The 15,877-nt window shown below is 41.3% G+C and overlaps 1 protein-coding gene across 1 annotated transcript in view; it reads left to right on the top strand.

Annotated features, from left to right (window-relative positions):
* LOC117832238 (cAMP-dependent protein kinase type I-beta regulatory subunit) overlaps nucleotides 1-15,406 on the top strand; it is an 82,275-nt gene extending 66,869 nt beyond the window's left edge. Inside the window, exons 10-13 of the mRNA XM_034711284.1 lie at nucleotides 1,097-1,156; nucleotides 3,794-3,915; nucleotides 12,450-12,531; nucleotides 13,967-15,406. Coding sequence (XP_034567175.1) covers nucleotides 1,097-1,156; nucleotides 3,794-3,915; nucleotides 12,450-12,531; nucleotides 13,967-14,139 — 437 coding nt within the window. The 3' untranslated portion in view covers nucleotides 14,140-15,406. The remainder of the gene's footprint in view (nucleotides 1-1,096; nucleotides 1,157-3,793; nucleotides 3,916-12,449; nucleotides 12,532-13,966) is intronic.
* Nucleotides 15,407-15,877: the final 471 nt, after the last annotated feature.

The following is a 15,877-nucleotide window of genomic DNA, read 5'->3' as shown; positions in this document are numbered from 1 at the left end:
CTCCTCTGTCCCTGCGTTCCTCTTTAAGTTACCGCTCGCTCTTAGTGATTCTTTGCATTGAAGGAGGGAAAGAAAGGAGAAACGGAGTTAGGAAAGAGGTCCTCTGGGTCCAGACTTGTCAGGAAGCACCTGATGCTCATGGCAGAGGGGAAAGTCCCTCTGCCTGGTGGGTGGGGTGGGCCACACACACACAGACACATGCATGCAATGAGGATTACCACATAAGTCATACACACATCCATAAGTATGACCGCATAAGCTATGTACAGTGAGTGTCTACATCATTTATCATAGATTGCGCTGTAGATTCGGATCACGATCACAATTTTTTTTCCTCTTTTTTATTATCATGAAAGTCTTTCAAAAATGATACTTAAAGACGGTGTACAATACACATGCTCCCTATATCAGCAAAGTGCCAATTAAAAGATACAGAAGATGAAAACTTGTAAAGTAATGTAGTAAAGAATATTGCAAAGTGCTCAAATTTTTCTGAATCTTAGATTAAAAACAGTCCCAGTGAGACCAGTGAGGCCACAGTTTAAGAGACGTTTAAAACTAGGCGTAAAGTGAACGTTTTCTCAACATACATTGGGAGACGTTGATTAAACACATATGATAACTGTATACTGTGGCTAAAAGTATGGTATTGCATTAAATCACAGTCACCTACAGGAGGACAGCAGGATGTGAATGTTAATTCAGTTAGTCAGTCAGCCACTCACCACTTCAACCTTTTACATAACTCTTGTATTTATTCATGTCTGTCAGACATCAATCAACTATGTCAGCATCCATTAGTCTTCCTTCCATCGTAGTCAGAGCTGTTCAGATTTTTTTCCAGATTGGAATTGATTCAATCACTTTCATTTTTTGCTCAGATTTTTGTGGAGCTAAAATGAAAAGGACACAGTTTCAGTATGTAGCTAAATTTAACTGCAATAAATCAGTCCTGCCTCTCAAAACCAAGATGTTTACATCAGTGTTTTTCAAAATAATCATGAAAATTATCATATTAAGTGAATTGTTGTATAATCCTGTATAATATGTGAGCCAGTGTGTCTGATGGGTTATACCTCTCCTCCCTCTGTTACAGGGCAGCACTTGAGGAAGAGAAAGATGTATGAAGAGTTCCTCAGCAAAGTGTCCATCCTTGGTGAGTCTGCATCTAAAAGTATCACATACTGAAGATGTCATTGGACTTTCCATGTGTTTTACTGTTAATGTCTGTATTTACAGTATGAATCTACCATTGTAACGGATGGATATGCACGTGTATGCCATGTTAAGCAATACATTTAAACACAGGTCAAAGGGTCCAGAGTGCAGGCTGTAAATCTGCCGAGTGCAACATATACTGTAGATTAGCCTACATAAACACAGGCGCATGTTGTCACACATGGCCCATAGCTGAGTAAGGTCTGTGTGTACAGTCCTAATCTTCTCCCACTGTTCATGCTAAAGCCAGTCACACTCTGCAATGTGGCGGTGTGGACAATTAAAGAATAGGGAGTTAAGATAAGCCTCTCTTTTCCTACTGGAATTTGGAAAACACCACCCGACACAGGCCATTGAGTTTGGTGGAACAGCGAATGAGATTCATTCAGGCTCTCAAAACGAGTTGCAATTGGAACTGACATCTCATCCCCTTCCACTTGATTGTGTGTGTGTGGTGTATAGAGCGAGGCCATGCCCCCTGTACAGAGTTATTAGCTGGCTGAGTAAACACATACACTCAATTCAGGTCTTAGGAGAACGTCTCCACGAGATCCACTCTCTTTCATTCACCTCCTTTCTTCTGCATCTCCCTTTTTGACAGCCTTGTCCGGGCCTGTATTCAAACGCCCACCTCCCTCCTCCAAGTGCCTTTCCTCTCTTCATTCCTCTTTCTGCCGCTCTGCTTCTTCACTTTACCTCTGTGAATGGAAGGAGGGGTAGGAGGCGGGAGTGTTTTTGTTTGTCTTTGATTTTCGAGATAGCCACGAAATTGGGTACAAGCCCTTTGATGTCGAGGAGTGGAGGGGGAAAAAACAACATGCTCTTTGTCACACGCACACAGAGGCTTCGATATCCCAATGGCCGGTTCCCTGTGTGTGCACCATGTATGTGTGTGTAGCAAGATGATCCAAGTGGGTGCCGGCTCTGCGAAGCGTGAAATGTAGGTCTTTAGTCAGCACATTTGTGTATCATGTTACATGCCAAGCGTTAAGGATCACTACTACAGGACCTGCTTCCTTTAGCTCCCAGCCAGACAGAGGACATCCATCTGGGGCCAGCAGACACCACGGCCCCACAGGAGGGGACACTGGACACCTCCGAGTGACCAGACTTCACCTTACTTAATCCTAAAAGCATACACATTTGCACAAATGGACACACTAGGATCAGTTCCTGAGCACATCAGCAGACAAAAGTCTCAAACATGGAGATTCTGATGTAGTTCACACCTCTTACTCATGTCTTAGTCAAATAAAAACACAGTCACCAAGTCACTGAGTTAAAGCTAAGATGAGGAGTGTTTTCACTGCAGATAAGTCACGTTCCAGACAAAGAAGGACTGTTAAGTTTAGACCAAAACAGAATAATCTGCAGAAATGTGAAAGAAGAATGAACTTATTTGCTCATTTTTCTATGTAGAGGTATTTAGGTATAAGTGGATCCTCCTCTTTCTAAGGATATCATAGTCCTGAGTTGTCAAAAACTCCTTTGGTTGGAAAGTTTTTCCCAGTGAGGATGTGAGACCGTCTGTGTTCTTGGTTTCTGTGTGAAAACCGACATCTTCTGAAAATATCCAGGGCTAACCACGTCACTGTACATGTGGTTGAATATTTGGAAAGACAGCTGTTGCCACTGGCTCTTAGGATCAACTAGAAACTGGAAAAAACATAGATCTTATCAAAGGTTTTGGTCAATTTGTGCACAAGCAAGGGAATGTTTAAATATACCTTGAAATAAAAATCTATTTTAAGGTTGTAAATGTGTCCAGTTCCTGCTTTACTACGGAATTGTGTTCAATCACATGGCACCATAACATCCTCGAACTAACTTCATTCTCTTTTGGTTGGCCCCACACTTCAACAAAGTGTGGAAATCTTGTAATCCATCTTTGTGAATGCAGAATCCGCAGGAAAGAATCCTGGATTTAGTTAGTTGTCCTGAACATAATGTCTATAACAATCAAATCATAGATGTCTTCTCTCAATCCAGCTCCTGTCTTGGTTCCTAAGTTACTAGACTGTAAACAAAATTAAGCAAACAGAAGAGGAAGTCTTGACTTGAATGTCCATTATCATTTTTTTGAATATCAGTTGCTTCTCTTGAAATCAAGACGTATTGGCTGCCTCTCCGACAGGCTGAATTGTCACCAGCAATGGTTGATGGGTTCCAAGGTTTCTCTCCAGCTATTTGACTGTTTCAGAGTAAAAAAATAACATAGAATCTTTCTGTTGTTTTATGGTAGACTTGATCTACCCTTAAGACGACAGCTTTCTCTCATCACATCCCAGAGTCAGCAGAGTCTTACAGAATTGGGGGGGGGGGGGTTTCAAGGTGTTATAGCTCTATGGCAGGAGGGAGGAGAAAAGGGAATCTAAGATGTAATGATCCCTGATGAATGACTGGATTAGCCTGAGGTAGGACTTAACTTTCCTGTCAGCTTACTGGACTTTTGCAAAAGACTTCCTTTAGGACAATAGTGAACATACAAACACATCTGTGTGACTATTGTTGCAAATGTCAGTGTAAATACATATTTTCTGTATTGAAATGATCTGAACTTATGACCATTTCACAGAGTCTTTGGATAAGTGGGAACGTCTAACTGTGGCTGATGCTCTGGAGCCCGTTCAGTTTGAAGATGGAGAGAAGATAGTGGTGCAAGGAGAACCTGGTGATGACTTCTTCATTATAACAGAGGTAAGGTCCGAGAGAGATGATAAGTGTGGGTGGGAAAAAGAGTTGGACAGTTCAATTTACTGTCCCATCTCCTGTAAGCTGTACACATTGACATGTGGTGCTCAATAACATGTGTGTGTCATCAGACGGGCAGCATGTCTGATGAACATGTCGTAATGCAGAGATGTTGGTGGGCTCTTTGCTAAGATCAGATCTGATCCTCGTTTATTGCCACCAGCAGACAGAGTAGCCGGCAGTGTTCCCCGTGCTCCAGCCTACAACCACGGTTCGTGCCCCCCCTCACACTGCAAGCTTTGTGGATGTGGGGCCCCTGTTGCAGCTTCATGAAGGGCCCCCTGCCTGTCATCCTAACACACTTTTGATTAACTCCATACTTACACAGCTTTCACTGGGGTCAAGTCAAGAGGGCCTTGTCTAGGGAGGGTGGGGGCACAATGTGCTGAGGTTTTGTCCTTGCTTCCTTCATTCCTGTCTCTTCCTCTGACTCAGCTGACGGTTTGCCTCTCAGTCATTAGCTCTGACTGTCTTACTCTAGGTCCAATAACAGTGCTTGTGGACAGTGGTTAAGGTTGCTGTGTATGGGAGTGGTTGGATGCAAAGGGTTTTAACAAAGGCACTGAGGGATTGATGTCTTCACCTGCATCCTGCATCCTGCATCATCCTTTCACCCTCCTCATCATTAACCTCTGAAATAGTCAATGCAGCCTGTAAGTATTTGGACAGTATGCATTTTTTTGTTTGTTTGTTATGATAGTAACCAAATTTGACAGTTTTCTGTAAAGGTTTAAAAGTTCTGACAACTTTACATTGCTTTAAATATTTGATTATGGTCACATCCACGCAGGGATGTGTGGCACTTTCCATACATATCCCAAATTAACTCATTACCGGCACAGTTTCTAGATACTGAAATCCAGATTTTTTTTTTTGTTTAACCTTTATTTTACCTTTATATTCCGATTTAGATACGAAATCTATTTTACAAGTGCGTTTTGGCCAAGACAGAAGCACAAAGTCTTTACACAGAGAACGATAACAAGCAGAAATGACACCAAACAATTAATTAACAGCATTATCCTGAATTTAAACCTGATTTTAAAATCTCCCAAGCTAATAAAACTCTTTTTTAAGTTGACCCTGTAGCTCAGAAATGGTTGAGGGGTTAAAAATGGAGATAAGCAAATACATATAAGCAAAAAATAAAATTGTTTTTTTTTAAAGTTTTATTTCATTTTTCAATGGTAACGCCCCCTGCTCTAAACTCAAAACTCAGCACCTGTAAGCTCTCATGGTGATGTTCCACATAAAATGGAGCCCCCCCTGCAAGCTAGTTCAGGCAAACAACTTGAGCTGTGCTCATTCATACTGACACGTCATCATCCTCCCTGTCAGCTGATCTCAACATCCTCTCATTTGGCGGTCTATTTAAGCTGCAAGTCTCCCTGTCTCTGCCTCTGCTTTGCAAGTGCTCCTGCTGTCCTGCTTAGCGCTGTGTGCAAACTTCGTACCCACCTCCTCCCCGGCATCCACCTGTGGGCTCCGAGGGGGTTAGTCCTATCTCATTACTCCTAAATGTCTGCATTTAATAATCTACGAGGAGTAATGAGGTTCGGAGCCCATACGCCAAAACACAATACTGCATGCTGGAATAAACTTTATCTTAAGTAACGTGAGTTGTCTGACTGAAATGAAAATACTTCTAAAGCAACAAAACGCACCATCAAATCTTCTGTAGACTGCACATGTATGTCTTAAACACAGCTCACATTATCCACCCAGTCTCGGTCAAGTTTGGAGCCTCAGACTGAAGCCTCCCAAAGCTGCAGAAATGCTTTAAAAACCAGCACCGTAACTCCATCAGTGTTTAGGACGAAAATATAGCCGTACATTTAGCAATGCATGATGGATCAATCTGAGACTTATAGATCACAGAGAGAGAGAGAAAAACATATTCAGAAGAATCTAGGGATCATAGTATGGATAGATGGTGCAAGGAGAGAGGAAGACACGGGTACTGTTTGTCAACTGAATTTGTAATAGTAAGTTTTCTTTAAACCATTTTCCTTTCTGCTGTCTATCTTTGATTATCATTTCCAATTCCCTCCTATCCCCTCTCTCTCTCTCTCTCTCTCTCTCTCTCTCTCTCTCTCTCTCTCTCTCTCTCTCTCTCTCTCTCTCTCTCCCTCCCTCCCTCTGTGACTCTCCATCTCTCATCCAACAGGGCCTGACTTTCCCATAGCAGGGTGGACTGTAGTGGAATGTGTGTTGCTGACTTTCACACGGGGTCAACAGACCCAGCCTCCAGGGAGGGAGACGAGGGGGAGAAAAAAGAGAGAGAGAGCGAGGGAGAGAAGGATGAGTCAAAGAACGCAGGGAGGAAATAAAGGAGAGAGGGGGTCATTTAAAACGGACAAATAAGATGCGAGAGGAGGATTTTGAGTAAGAATTTCCTACCATCAGATTAGTTTCCCCTCGTCATCTGCAACTGTTCTCTTTTCTCATCTCCACACCTTTATTTACTTTTCACTAAGTTGAGAATTAACTTTTTTGTTTGATAGTCTCACATTTGTGACTTCCTTGCCTCCCCTTTCCTCTGTCTCTTCTCACCCTTTGTGTTTCTGCGGTTTTGGAGCATCAGCAAGAGACAAACCCCACAATCACCAAATAACATGCTGCTGATGGGGAGGCTTTACAAAAGGAGGTGTAGAGACATCACTTTCTTTAACTGCCAGGAGGAAAAAGGGGCCCAAATCAAAAGAGACATGTTTTAAACTCTTTTTTCCCTCACACTGTACAAACAAGCTTTTACAGAAGTCCGGGGGCTTGTGAAGGACTCAGCTTCACTTCCTCTCTATCCTCCCTTCCCTCCACTTCATCTTACGTCCCTTCTCGCTAAACATGCGCGCTGCCTCTCCCTCACTCTCACACACTTCGAGCCTGCGCCCTGTCATCTGTGGTCTCACCACGTCACATAAAATGTTGCAAATAAAAGGACAGAGAAAGAGGGATGGGAAAAAAAAAAAACTGTCAGTGAGAATTTTGAAAAATTATGTTGAAAACAAGTAAGTTGCACCATCTCACAGGGGCTGAATGTGTTACTTCAAGAAATGATGGGAAAAAGTTATGTAAAACAAAGTGAGTTTACCAAACCATAAAAAACTGAATGAACATATTCCAAAAACTTACATATTTATCTCCCTATCCCTATTAAGTAAATGTCAGACATAAAAAAACACACATCTTATCAGCATAAAGAAACCAAATCCTAGTTAACCTCTTGAACTCCATTATTGAATGTTATATTTTCATTAAATGGGGCGACTGCGTCTCATCCCTCAATCAGAAGGTTGGCGGTGTGATCCCAGTTCCCATTGTCACATGATAAAGTGACCTTGGCCAACACACTGAATCCCCAATTTCTCCTGGTGACATACATTTTTTTTCACTGTTTCCTAACCCCATTTATCTGATAGTCTTATCTTTAATCTGTCTTGTATTTGAAGTTGACTCATGCCTGTTTTACCCTGTTTGAAGCTCAGAAAAATCAGGTATGCGTTGCTCATCTGCCTTTTTCTGTGCTTGGACTCTCAACGCCTCCCGCCTTAAATCCAAACAGCAACATCTCAATTTATTATCCCACATTTTGTCAGTGACCCTATACAAAAGTAATCACACTGAGGAGGTCTAAAATGTCTCAATGGGGAGGAAAGAAATCCTCTGTGGATTGTCCAGAATATATCACCTGTTATTTGGAGCTACATGAAGCACAGCAATTTAGCTAATGGGGCTTAACATGGATTTTATAGACTGAAGATCAATGCATTAGCACAGAGTGAGGGAAAGATGAATCACTTCATTTTAGAGAACTTGTTCAATACATTTCTGTTTGCAGAGTAGTGAATGTTTCTATAACAGTCTCTTTGTGTTTGAGTGGGCTGGCATCTCAGTGAGAAGGTGCAGACACTCGTGGTGCTGGGTGGCCTCGTGAACAGGCTACTCAGGATATCACCTTTCCTTTCTACCTCTGCTTGTGCCTCTCTTTCTCTCTGTCTTTGTGCCTGTTGTTGATCAAACAAGTGTTACTTCCTACATGCAAGAGTGTACATTTGACATATCCCCACGAGCCGACACGCTCCGCTCTGTGTGTGGTATGTTGTGAATAGGTATGTGCATGAGTGGGGCTTCATTTTGGTTAAGGTTACCCCTTCAGATCCTCTTGATATTGGTGATGTCTCACTTGTGCTCTTTTTTAGTTCGCTGCACGTTTTCTATTCATTCATTCAAACGCTCTGTTTGTTTACCCTCTCTGTCGTTCTTGCCTATCCTTTGCACCTTTGCGGCATGGCGTGGAGGATCCTCCATGTTTATAAAGGAAATATCTGAGGAGCAGAGCTGGGGTGGTACAGTATGCGATGGTTTATCTGGACCACACTGGATGAAGCCTGTTCACCACTGAACTACTGTACTTTTACAGTGCTGCACTGTCTCACTTTCTTTGTTTGGACATGAAAAGAAAGGAGAGGCATCAACTGGATGTAAACACTGATGCTTCAGCGCCCCTTGCACTCTTCTCTCCCCGTTCACAATTTGACCACTTTTGTACTTAAACACCTTGTTCACTGGTGGTTGTAAAGCTCAGTCAGAGGTCCCTGTAGTGATTTTCCCTTTAATTAAACATAATTGATGGTGCAGATGCAATGCGGTCACCCCGTGACAGAAACTTCTAATTGATTGAAAACTCTGTCTTCTTCTGTGTGCAATTTCATGTCCACTCCCTCTTTTGCCTTCCCTTGGTAATAAAAACAACCCTCCTAATTAGGGCTGGGTGATAATTCGATAACAATAATATCATGATATAATTTTGTCAATATAATATAATACATGTTCAATAAAAGTTTGATGTATTAAAACCTGAAATTAAACCCCCAACCACTGGAAAGGGAGGGGGTGCTAATGATCCTTAAACGCTAGTTGCCACCCAACATTAGACAGAAGAAGAAGACGGCAATTGAACAGCCAATTATGTTGCTGAGTGAGAGGTAGGCGGGGCTTAAAGACTTTTGGAGCGGAATGTAAACACAGCTGAAATAAGCGACAGCTACACACAAAGAAAACTTAAAAATCTTTGTAACTTAACACCGTCAGAAATGATTGATTCAAGAAGCTTATCAGAAACTAAATCCAGATATGGTTTCTTCAACTTCCACACAGAACCAAAAATCTGGCTTTACATGTAAATAAAATAATGATTTGATATTAATCGTGATAATTATCAATATCCACTGACATGAAATATTTTAGCGTTATAACATAATTTTCAGAATCGCCCAGCTCTAATCCTAATAAGGAGAACTCTTAGTCTAGCAAACCTAATCTCAGTCATATTGTGTTCACATAGTGGCTTACATACACCAGCCTTCATAGTATCATTAAGGCAGGCACCATTACTATGAGACACCAGCCTTTATTCTGCTGCATGCTCACGACTTGGAGCTAGGCCACAGCCTAGAGCAGCATTAAGACCAAGATCAGCAGACACAGGAAAGCTATCTGCCTCCTGCCTTCAGCCTCCTGCTCAGGGTAGTTCTGTCCCAGTTCATCAGTTCAGCTGCTGAGACTGGCTAATCTTTAATCAGTGGGGCTAATAAGACACATTTCAGTCAGGAGCAAAGCAGCTGTGATATTGTGTATGTCTTATGGAGCTAAAACCACTTACAAATACACAAGCTCCTAAAACCACACACTGTAAACCTTTTCTCCGCAAATATAAAATGTATACAGTTCTACAATACTCAACTGCAAGTGCACTATTGTATAAGAAAAATATGTTTATTGGTAAAGATAAGATAAGATAAGATACTCCTTTTTTATTTGTCCCACAGTGGGGAAATTCGTGGAGTTACAGCAGCAAACAGAAGGTGTACAGTACAAGAATTTCACAAGAACGTATATAGAAAAAAATGTCCACCAGAGACGACAGCTTGGCCATAATTCAGCCACCACCTCCACAGGGTCCAGGATTGAGCTGGCCCTCTTCACCAGTGTGTTCAGTCTTGCTCTCCTGTATTCTGTCCGCCCACAGCAGGTGAAATCCTTCCAATGTGGCGTTCGTGTTCGGTGTTAGCTCTGTTAGCATGATGTACTCTGCCAGTATTCCCTCTGGTGCCTGGGTTAGCTCGTCCACCTTATCGTCGATAGATCTTACATTCTCCATAATGCTGGGTGGAAGGACAGGTCGATGTCGTATTTTTTAGCTTGCACCTCAATACCAGCAATATAAGTGCTCTAGAAATTTGCTTACTTACACCATAAAATAGTAACAGAAGTTGTTTTTAAACTGAAGGGAAGTTTTATCAGATAATAAATGTAGCATAAACAACATCAAGGACTGTTTTTATAATACTCATTACAAAACTCATAATTTTTAAATAAACCTAACACAAAACGGAAAGGAAAAAGGACATAAATATGACACATCTATATCAGTATGAACTTCTTGTCATCTTAGATAGAAATGGCCCCTATTGGTCAATTAGTCTCCAAAACTGTATTAATTTCCTGAAGCCACACAACTGCCCAATACAAAGCTACATGTACTCTGCTAAGCCCTGGCATTAAAGTAAAGTTTGGCATTGAGGTCATCGGTATATCCCACATATTTGAACAGAATCCCCCTTTTCTCCACAGCTCTGTTCAAACACAAACTCACGTATCCCTTTCCCTGAAACACAGTCTCACCTTTGTAAGCCTGCAGTTAGGAGCTGGCAGTTTTTGGGTTCTCATTAAAGCTCATTATATTCATATTAACATTATTAGCCCGGTCGGCAGGAGGAGCAGACGAAGCAGAGAAGGATTAGAGACAGTTAGAGAAATTTGGAACGGTCAAGTCTGTTTTGCGACACGGTCCAAGACACACTAGGAAGTTCCCTCTGCTGATTTTTTTTTCTACCTGCTGCTATTTTACACCAACTTAATTCCTTCATGTAGGTTTCTGGAGGATTCTACCACTGCTTCTGCCTTATAAATGGCAAACAGATATCCTGTGGGGAAAGGTGTTGTCTGCAGAGTTGGGTAACAAAGAACAAATACTTTTCCCTTATTTAAAATGAGTTTTCAGGTTTCTGCACTGTTGAGATGTATTCTCTGACAATTTCAGAGTTTTCCCTTGTTTGATGTAATTATCTGTAAATTCCAGTTTTCTAAGCAGTTTCTTTGACATTTATTTTCAGAGCTGTTGTTTCAACTTTAATGCATTTGAGGAGAATGATTAATGTGTTTCATTTTGGATCATTGCACGCAACCTTCCCAACATCAAGACCGATTTCATCCCAAGAAATTCAGACAAGACTCTTTTCAAATTGAATTGTCGTCTGATTGATTCATGTTTAATAATATCACAGATATGTTGTGAATTAAGTTAACTTTGCTTAGAAATAGAGGGGGGGAAAGATCCTTCAGAGGGTGTGTTTACTTTCACTTTTGTGAAGAAGATGAATCAGTTCATCTACTTTCTCTGACTTTTTATCCACACAAGTGTTTGGCATGTCAGTGTGTGCATCAAGAACTACTCCAAACACTTTGTTGTAGCTCATATTCAAAGACTAACATTCTGTCATGTGCTCATTCACACACAAAGTTTGTCAACAGCTGCAGGAGACAATATGAACCATTATCATCAGCTGGGCAGAGTGAACGGAAATCAGACTTCCTCTGTTCTACTTTTTCGATGGCTCACACGCTCTCTCATCAAGCTGCGGGTCCAGTCAGTCAGTCAGTCAGTCCAGCAGACATCAGCTGTTGATTTTCTCACTGTATGTGTGTATGTGAACGTCTGTGTTGTAGTCTGCATCCATCTGTCTGTGTTTCTTGTTATTGTTGCCAGGCTGTGAGTGTGTGTGTGGGTGTGGGTGTGTGTGTGTTTGCAAATGGACAATGTACATTAGCATCATGCTAATGCTACCGGAGAACGCTGAGAAATGGTGTGTGTGCATGTTTATGTGTTAGTGTTTTCAGGTCATCACAGGGCACACTGTTGGAACTTCCTCAGTTTTGGACGCTACAGTAGTTTCCATTTTGTGGCTGAACGTTGATAAAAGGGGATTATGGGATGGAGACACTGAGGAATGAGTTCAGCCTCTAACAGGCTTAGATGTTTGTGTGTAGTGCACCCTAGAGAAAATAAAGCAGAACCAATCAGAGTTTGTATCACGTACCCCGTTGAAATATCTGAGTTTGTGCTGTTTTGTGTTTCTGCTCATACGCTTCCCAAAGAACAGAACAGGTGTCCGTCCCATGGAAAAGTGGCCTAAATCCTGTGCACCTGTGTCCTTATGAAGCAAAGGAATTTCTCCCCGGCTTAATCCTCCTGATGGTTTTCAGCCTTGCTAAATAACTCCTCCTTTTCTGTCCCCTTCTCTCCTTTATCACTACCCCCCCCCCCCCCTTTTTTTTTTCCCATTCTCATCCTGTTTCTCTCTCTTTTTTGTGTTTTTCTTTTCTTTCCTCTAAATTCTCCTTTCCCTTCCTGTCTGCAGGGAATAGCCTCTGTTCTGCAGCGCAGGTCTGACAATGAGGAGTACGTGGAGGTTGGACGCCTCGGACCCTCTGATTACTTTGGTGAGTGGCTGTTGGCTGATGAAGCCTTTTCCATTCCCAGTTTGGCACCACACACAAACAGCTTTTGGTAAATATACTATCTGGTTTGTATTGTGTTGATTTTAGCATGAATTCGAGAAATTCTTCATGGAAAAGCACCAAATGATAAAACTCTGGCATGTCATACAACTGTGACAGGTCAAACATTCAAACAACACTCAAATGTAGCATGGATACTTACGTTTCTGTAAAAGAGCTTTCTATTTCAATCTGGTAATGCTTTAAAAAACTGAAGTAAGGGAACTGTGAGGTGAAAAGTCCAAACTGTTGATACAAAATGCTTAGTTTGTCTGAACAATGCTAAAAATCTTAGATATTTCTCTTTGCAACTGTTTTAGATATGAAAATCACCTTACACGATGTGACTGATCCATCCACAGTGACGTGATTCTCTTTACAAAATACTTCATTATGTTTGATTACCCTATTTGATTGCATAAATCTGCACTGAAAAGTTTAAAATGAAAGCAAGATGTCTTAGCGTAACTGATTGGGCTGTTTTTAAGGAACCTGCTGTTTCTGCATGTCTGTTTTTTATCAGTTGCTGTGTAATAAAAAAACTATTTTTGCATGAAAAATAAGAAACAGATTATCAGAGCTGCTGTCCAATAATCAGTGTTGGGAAAGTTGCAGAAAATTAGGAATAAGTTACAATTACTAGTTATTTATTTCAAAAAGTAACTTAGTTACTGCATTAAAAGTAATAAGTTACTTTAGGGTTTCTTCTTTTTGCTTCAATGCTCTTGAGCCCTTTATGACGCACGAGGATAAGGGCCAGTGAAAACTATTTTTTGGGCTTAGGCTAATTAGATTAGGGAAATGTCCCTTCAAGCAGGCTGGCATGGTGATGCTTACATCATGTAGTCAGTGTTCTCTTGTTTAGCTGCTTAGTTAAAAAACGCTATTGTAGCATAAAACCACAGCAGAGGTGGTAAGTTTGTGCTTTTTATGAATGTTTTCAGGTCATGAACAGGGTAAAGTGTGCTGTATGATAGTAAAATGAATAGATCATTAGTTTCAATCTGGGATAAGGTTGTACAAGATTGCACTGCAACTACCGCAGCATCTACTTGTCGTCATGTTTCCTCATTCTGATGCCACAGTGTGTATTTAATGTAGGTGTTGTTCTTTCCCCCAGGATGCTCATTTCTGTAATTGTAACAGTGTTTAGCATTTGAAAACTTTTTACTCCAACTTGGGGGTACACAGTAATCTATTTCTTGCCGTAGTAACGCTTTACTAAAAAAAACAGATCTGTTAAACTAAAAATGAGAAAAGTATATGACAGTAAATGAACAACTCAAGCAGAAATTCACGTCATTCAAACTTTAAAAGATGATCCAAAGTAAACAGAGTAAACACACCTTAGCTGATGTTCTTTCTCCTCCTCCTTCAGGTGAAATTGCCCTGCTGTTGAACCGTCCCAGGGCAGCCACCGTAGTTGCTCGCGGTCCGCTCAAGTGCGTGAAGCTGGACAGGCCCCGCTTTGAGCGTGTGCTGGGGCCATGCTCAGAGATCCTTAAAAGGAACATCCAGAGATACAACAGCTTCATCTCCCTCACTGTGTGACCCGTTGGCCCCTATCCGGGCCCCCACCAGCAGGGGTGGGCAGCATCAGCATCAGCATCAGAGTTTTGGTCCATGGGTGGGATAGAGGTGAGGATTCGGGGTAAAGGATGTGGGTTTTACATCCGTGATGACAGGGCGCTCATTTCCTGCCTTTTTTCCATTTTTCGCATTTCTTTTTTTCTTTGATCTTGTGAACTTTGACTTGACCTGTGCTGTCACGTAGCTTTATGTCGAAAACAACACGCAGGAGTGTAAAAATGAGAGGGAGGAAAGCAATGTTTCGACTGTAAATGAGTCATAAATACAGTGTGTCAACTGTATATGATGCATGCTTCTAATCTGACAAAACAGCGTTTGCACTTTCATGTATTTATGAAGGGTATGGATGAATTCAGGAAATGACAAGGAAGTAAAGACATGTTTACGTACAGCAGGGGGAAGTGAGCACTTATTTCTTTGCTCTTTGCTTGTGCTTTATTTGTTTAGTTTTTATGCTGTGCGTGGTGCCATTTGAAGGTCAACTCAGACCTGCACTACACATATCTCTATTTTCTAAAACCTAGATATAGAGGTATGAATTGCATTATGTTCCTGGCTGCTTCTTTCATTTTTGTGCTTTTAATTGTACTTTTATCTGTCGGGGTTGTTAGAAGAGATGATATGTTGGGATTTTACTCAGCGTGTGCCAGCCAGATTAACTGACAAGTTGTTTTTTTTGTCCTCAAGAAATCCTCTCTGTCCCAATATTTCCTGCAGCGGTTAAGTCTGATCTGAGAGTTGTGGTAGTCCAATGGGGCAGTAGTGTTATCAGTACAGTGCACACACACAAGCAGAGTCTGAAACACACTGACACGACACACAACCATTCTGTACGTGCTTACACTGTCTCAGGACCATGTGACTCCTCGACACACAAACACTGACTCACACACAACTATTACCTGATGCTTTTTTAAGCTGGTTTTGTTTTATGTTGAAACGTGTATGAAAGCTTTTGCACCACTTTAGAGTTTGTAACTTTGGGTCAAACCAGAAGTTTGATTCAGCTGTTTTAAGACATGACTTATATATTATTAATATATAGAAGACAGAGGTAGAAATTATTCATGTGTTGCTTTCCTTTAATCTATTGTAACCTGTCAAATTAGCACAAATGACCCAGCAAAAGAAGTTGTATTAAATGGGAAGAAAATAATCTTTCTGTATTCCGTATCTCTTTCTTTCAACTATCAAACCATCTTGAGCAAATAAAGATAAGCTTCTGAAATCCTCTTGATTGGAGTCTTTATTTTCTCTTGATCAGCGACCCCTTTTGTGTAAGAATGTGACTCCTTTTAACATGTTTTCCCCTTCGTTTAACCCAACTTCTGGCAATTTCTCCTCCTTTCCTGATTAGACGTCTTTCTCTCTGCCTTCATCTCATCTCATGCCAACAGCCAGCCTCTCCTAAAAGTCCCCTTTAATCTCCTCTAAAGTGCCAACTGTTCTCTTTAATCACATTTTATGTTTCTTCTAAAAGGTACCTCTTCTCAAACCGGTCTTCTCTACACTCTCTTCTGCTCTCCATCCTCCTCACATTAAGCTAATGTCACTCATCCGTCAGTCTGAGCTGTCAGAGAGTCTCAGAGCTCCTCCCAGCCAGTTTACACTGCAGTAGGCTAAAGCCTCCACAGCTTTGACACATTCCTCTTCATCTTAATGCCCACTAAATCAACTCAGGAATGTGCCCCCGACTTGC

This window comes from Notolabrus celidotus, chromosome 20 (genome assembly GCF_009762535.1).
Source record: "Notolabrus celidotus isolate fNotCel1 chromosome 20, fNotCel1.pri, whole genome shotgun sequence".
NCBI classification, from domain to species: domain Eukaryota; kingdom Metazoa; phylum Chordata; class Actinopteri; order Labriformes; family Labridae; genus Notolabrus; species Notolabrus celidotus.
This window is presented reverse-complemented; position numbering and strand designations above follow the sequence as displayed.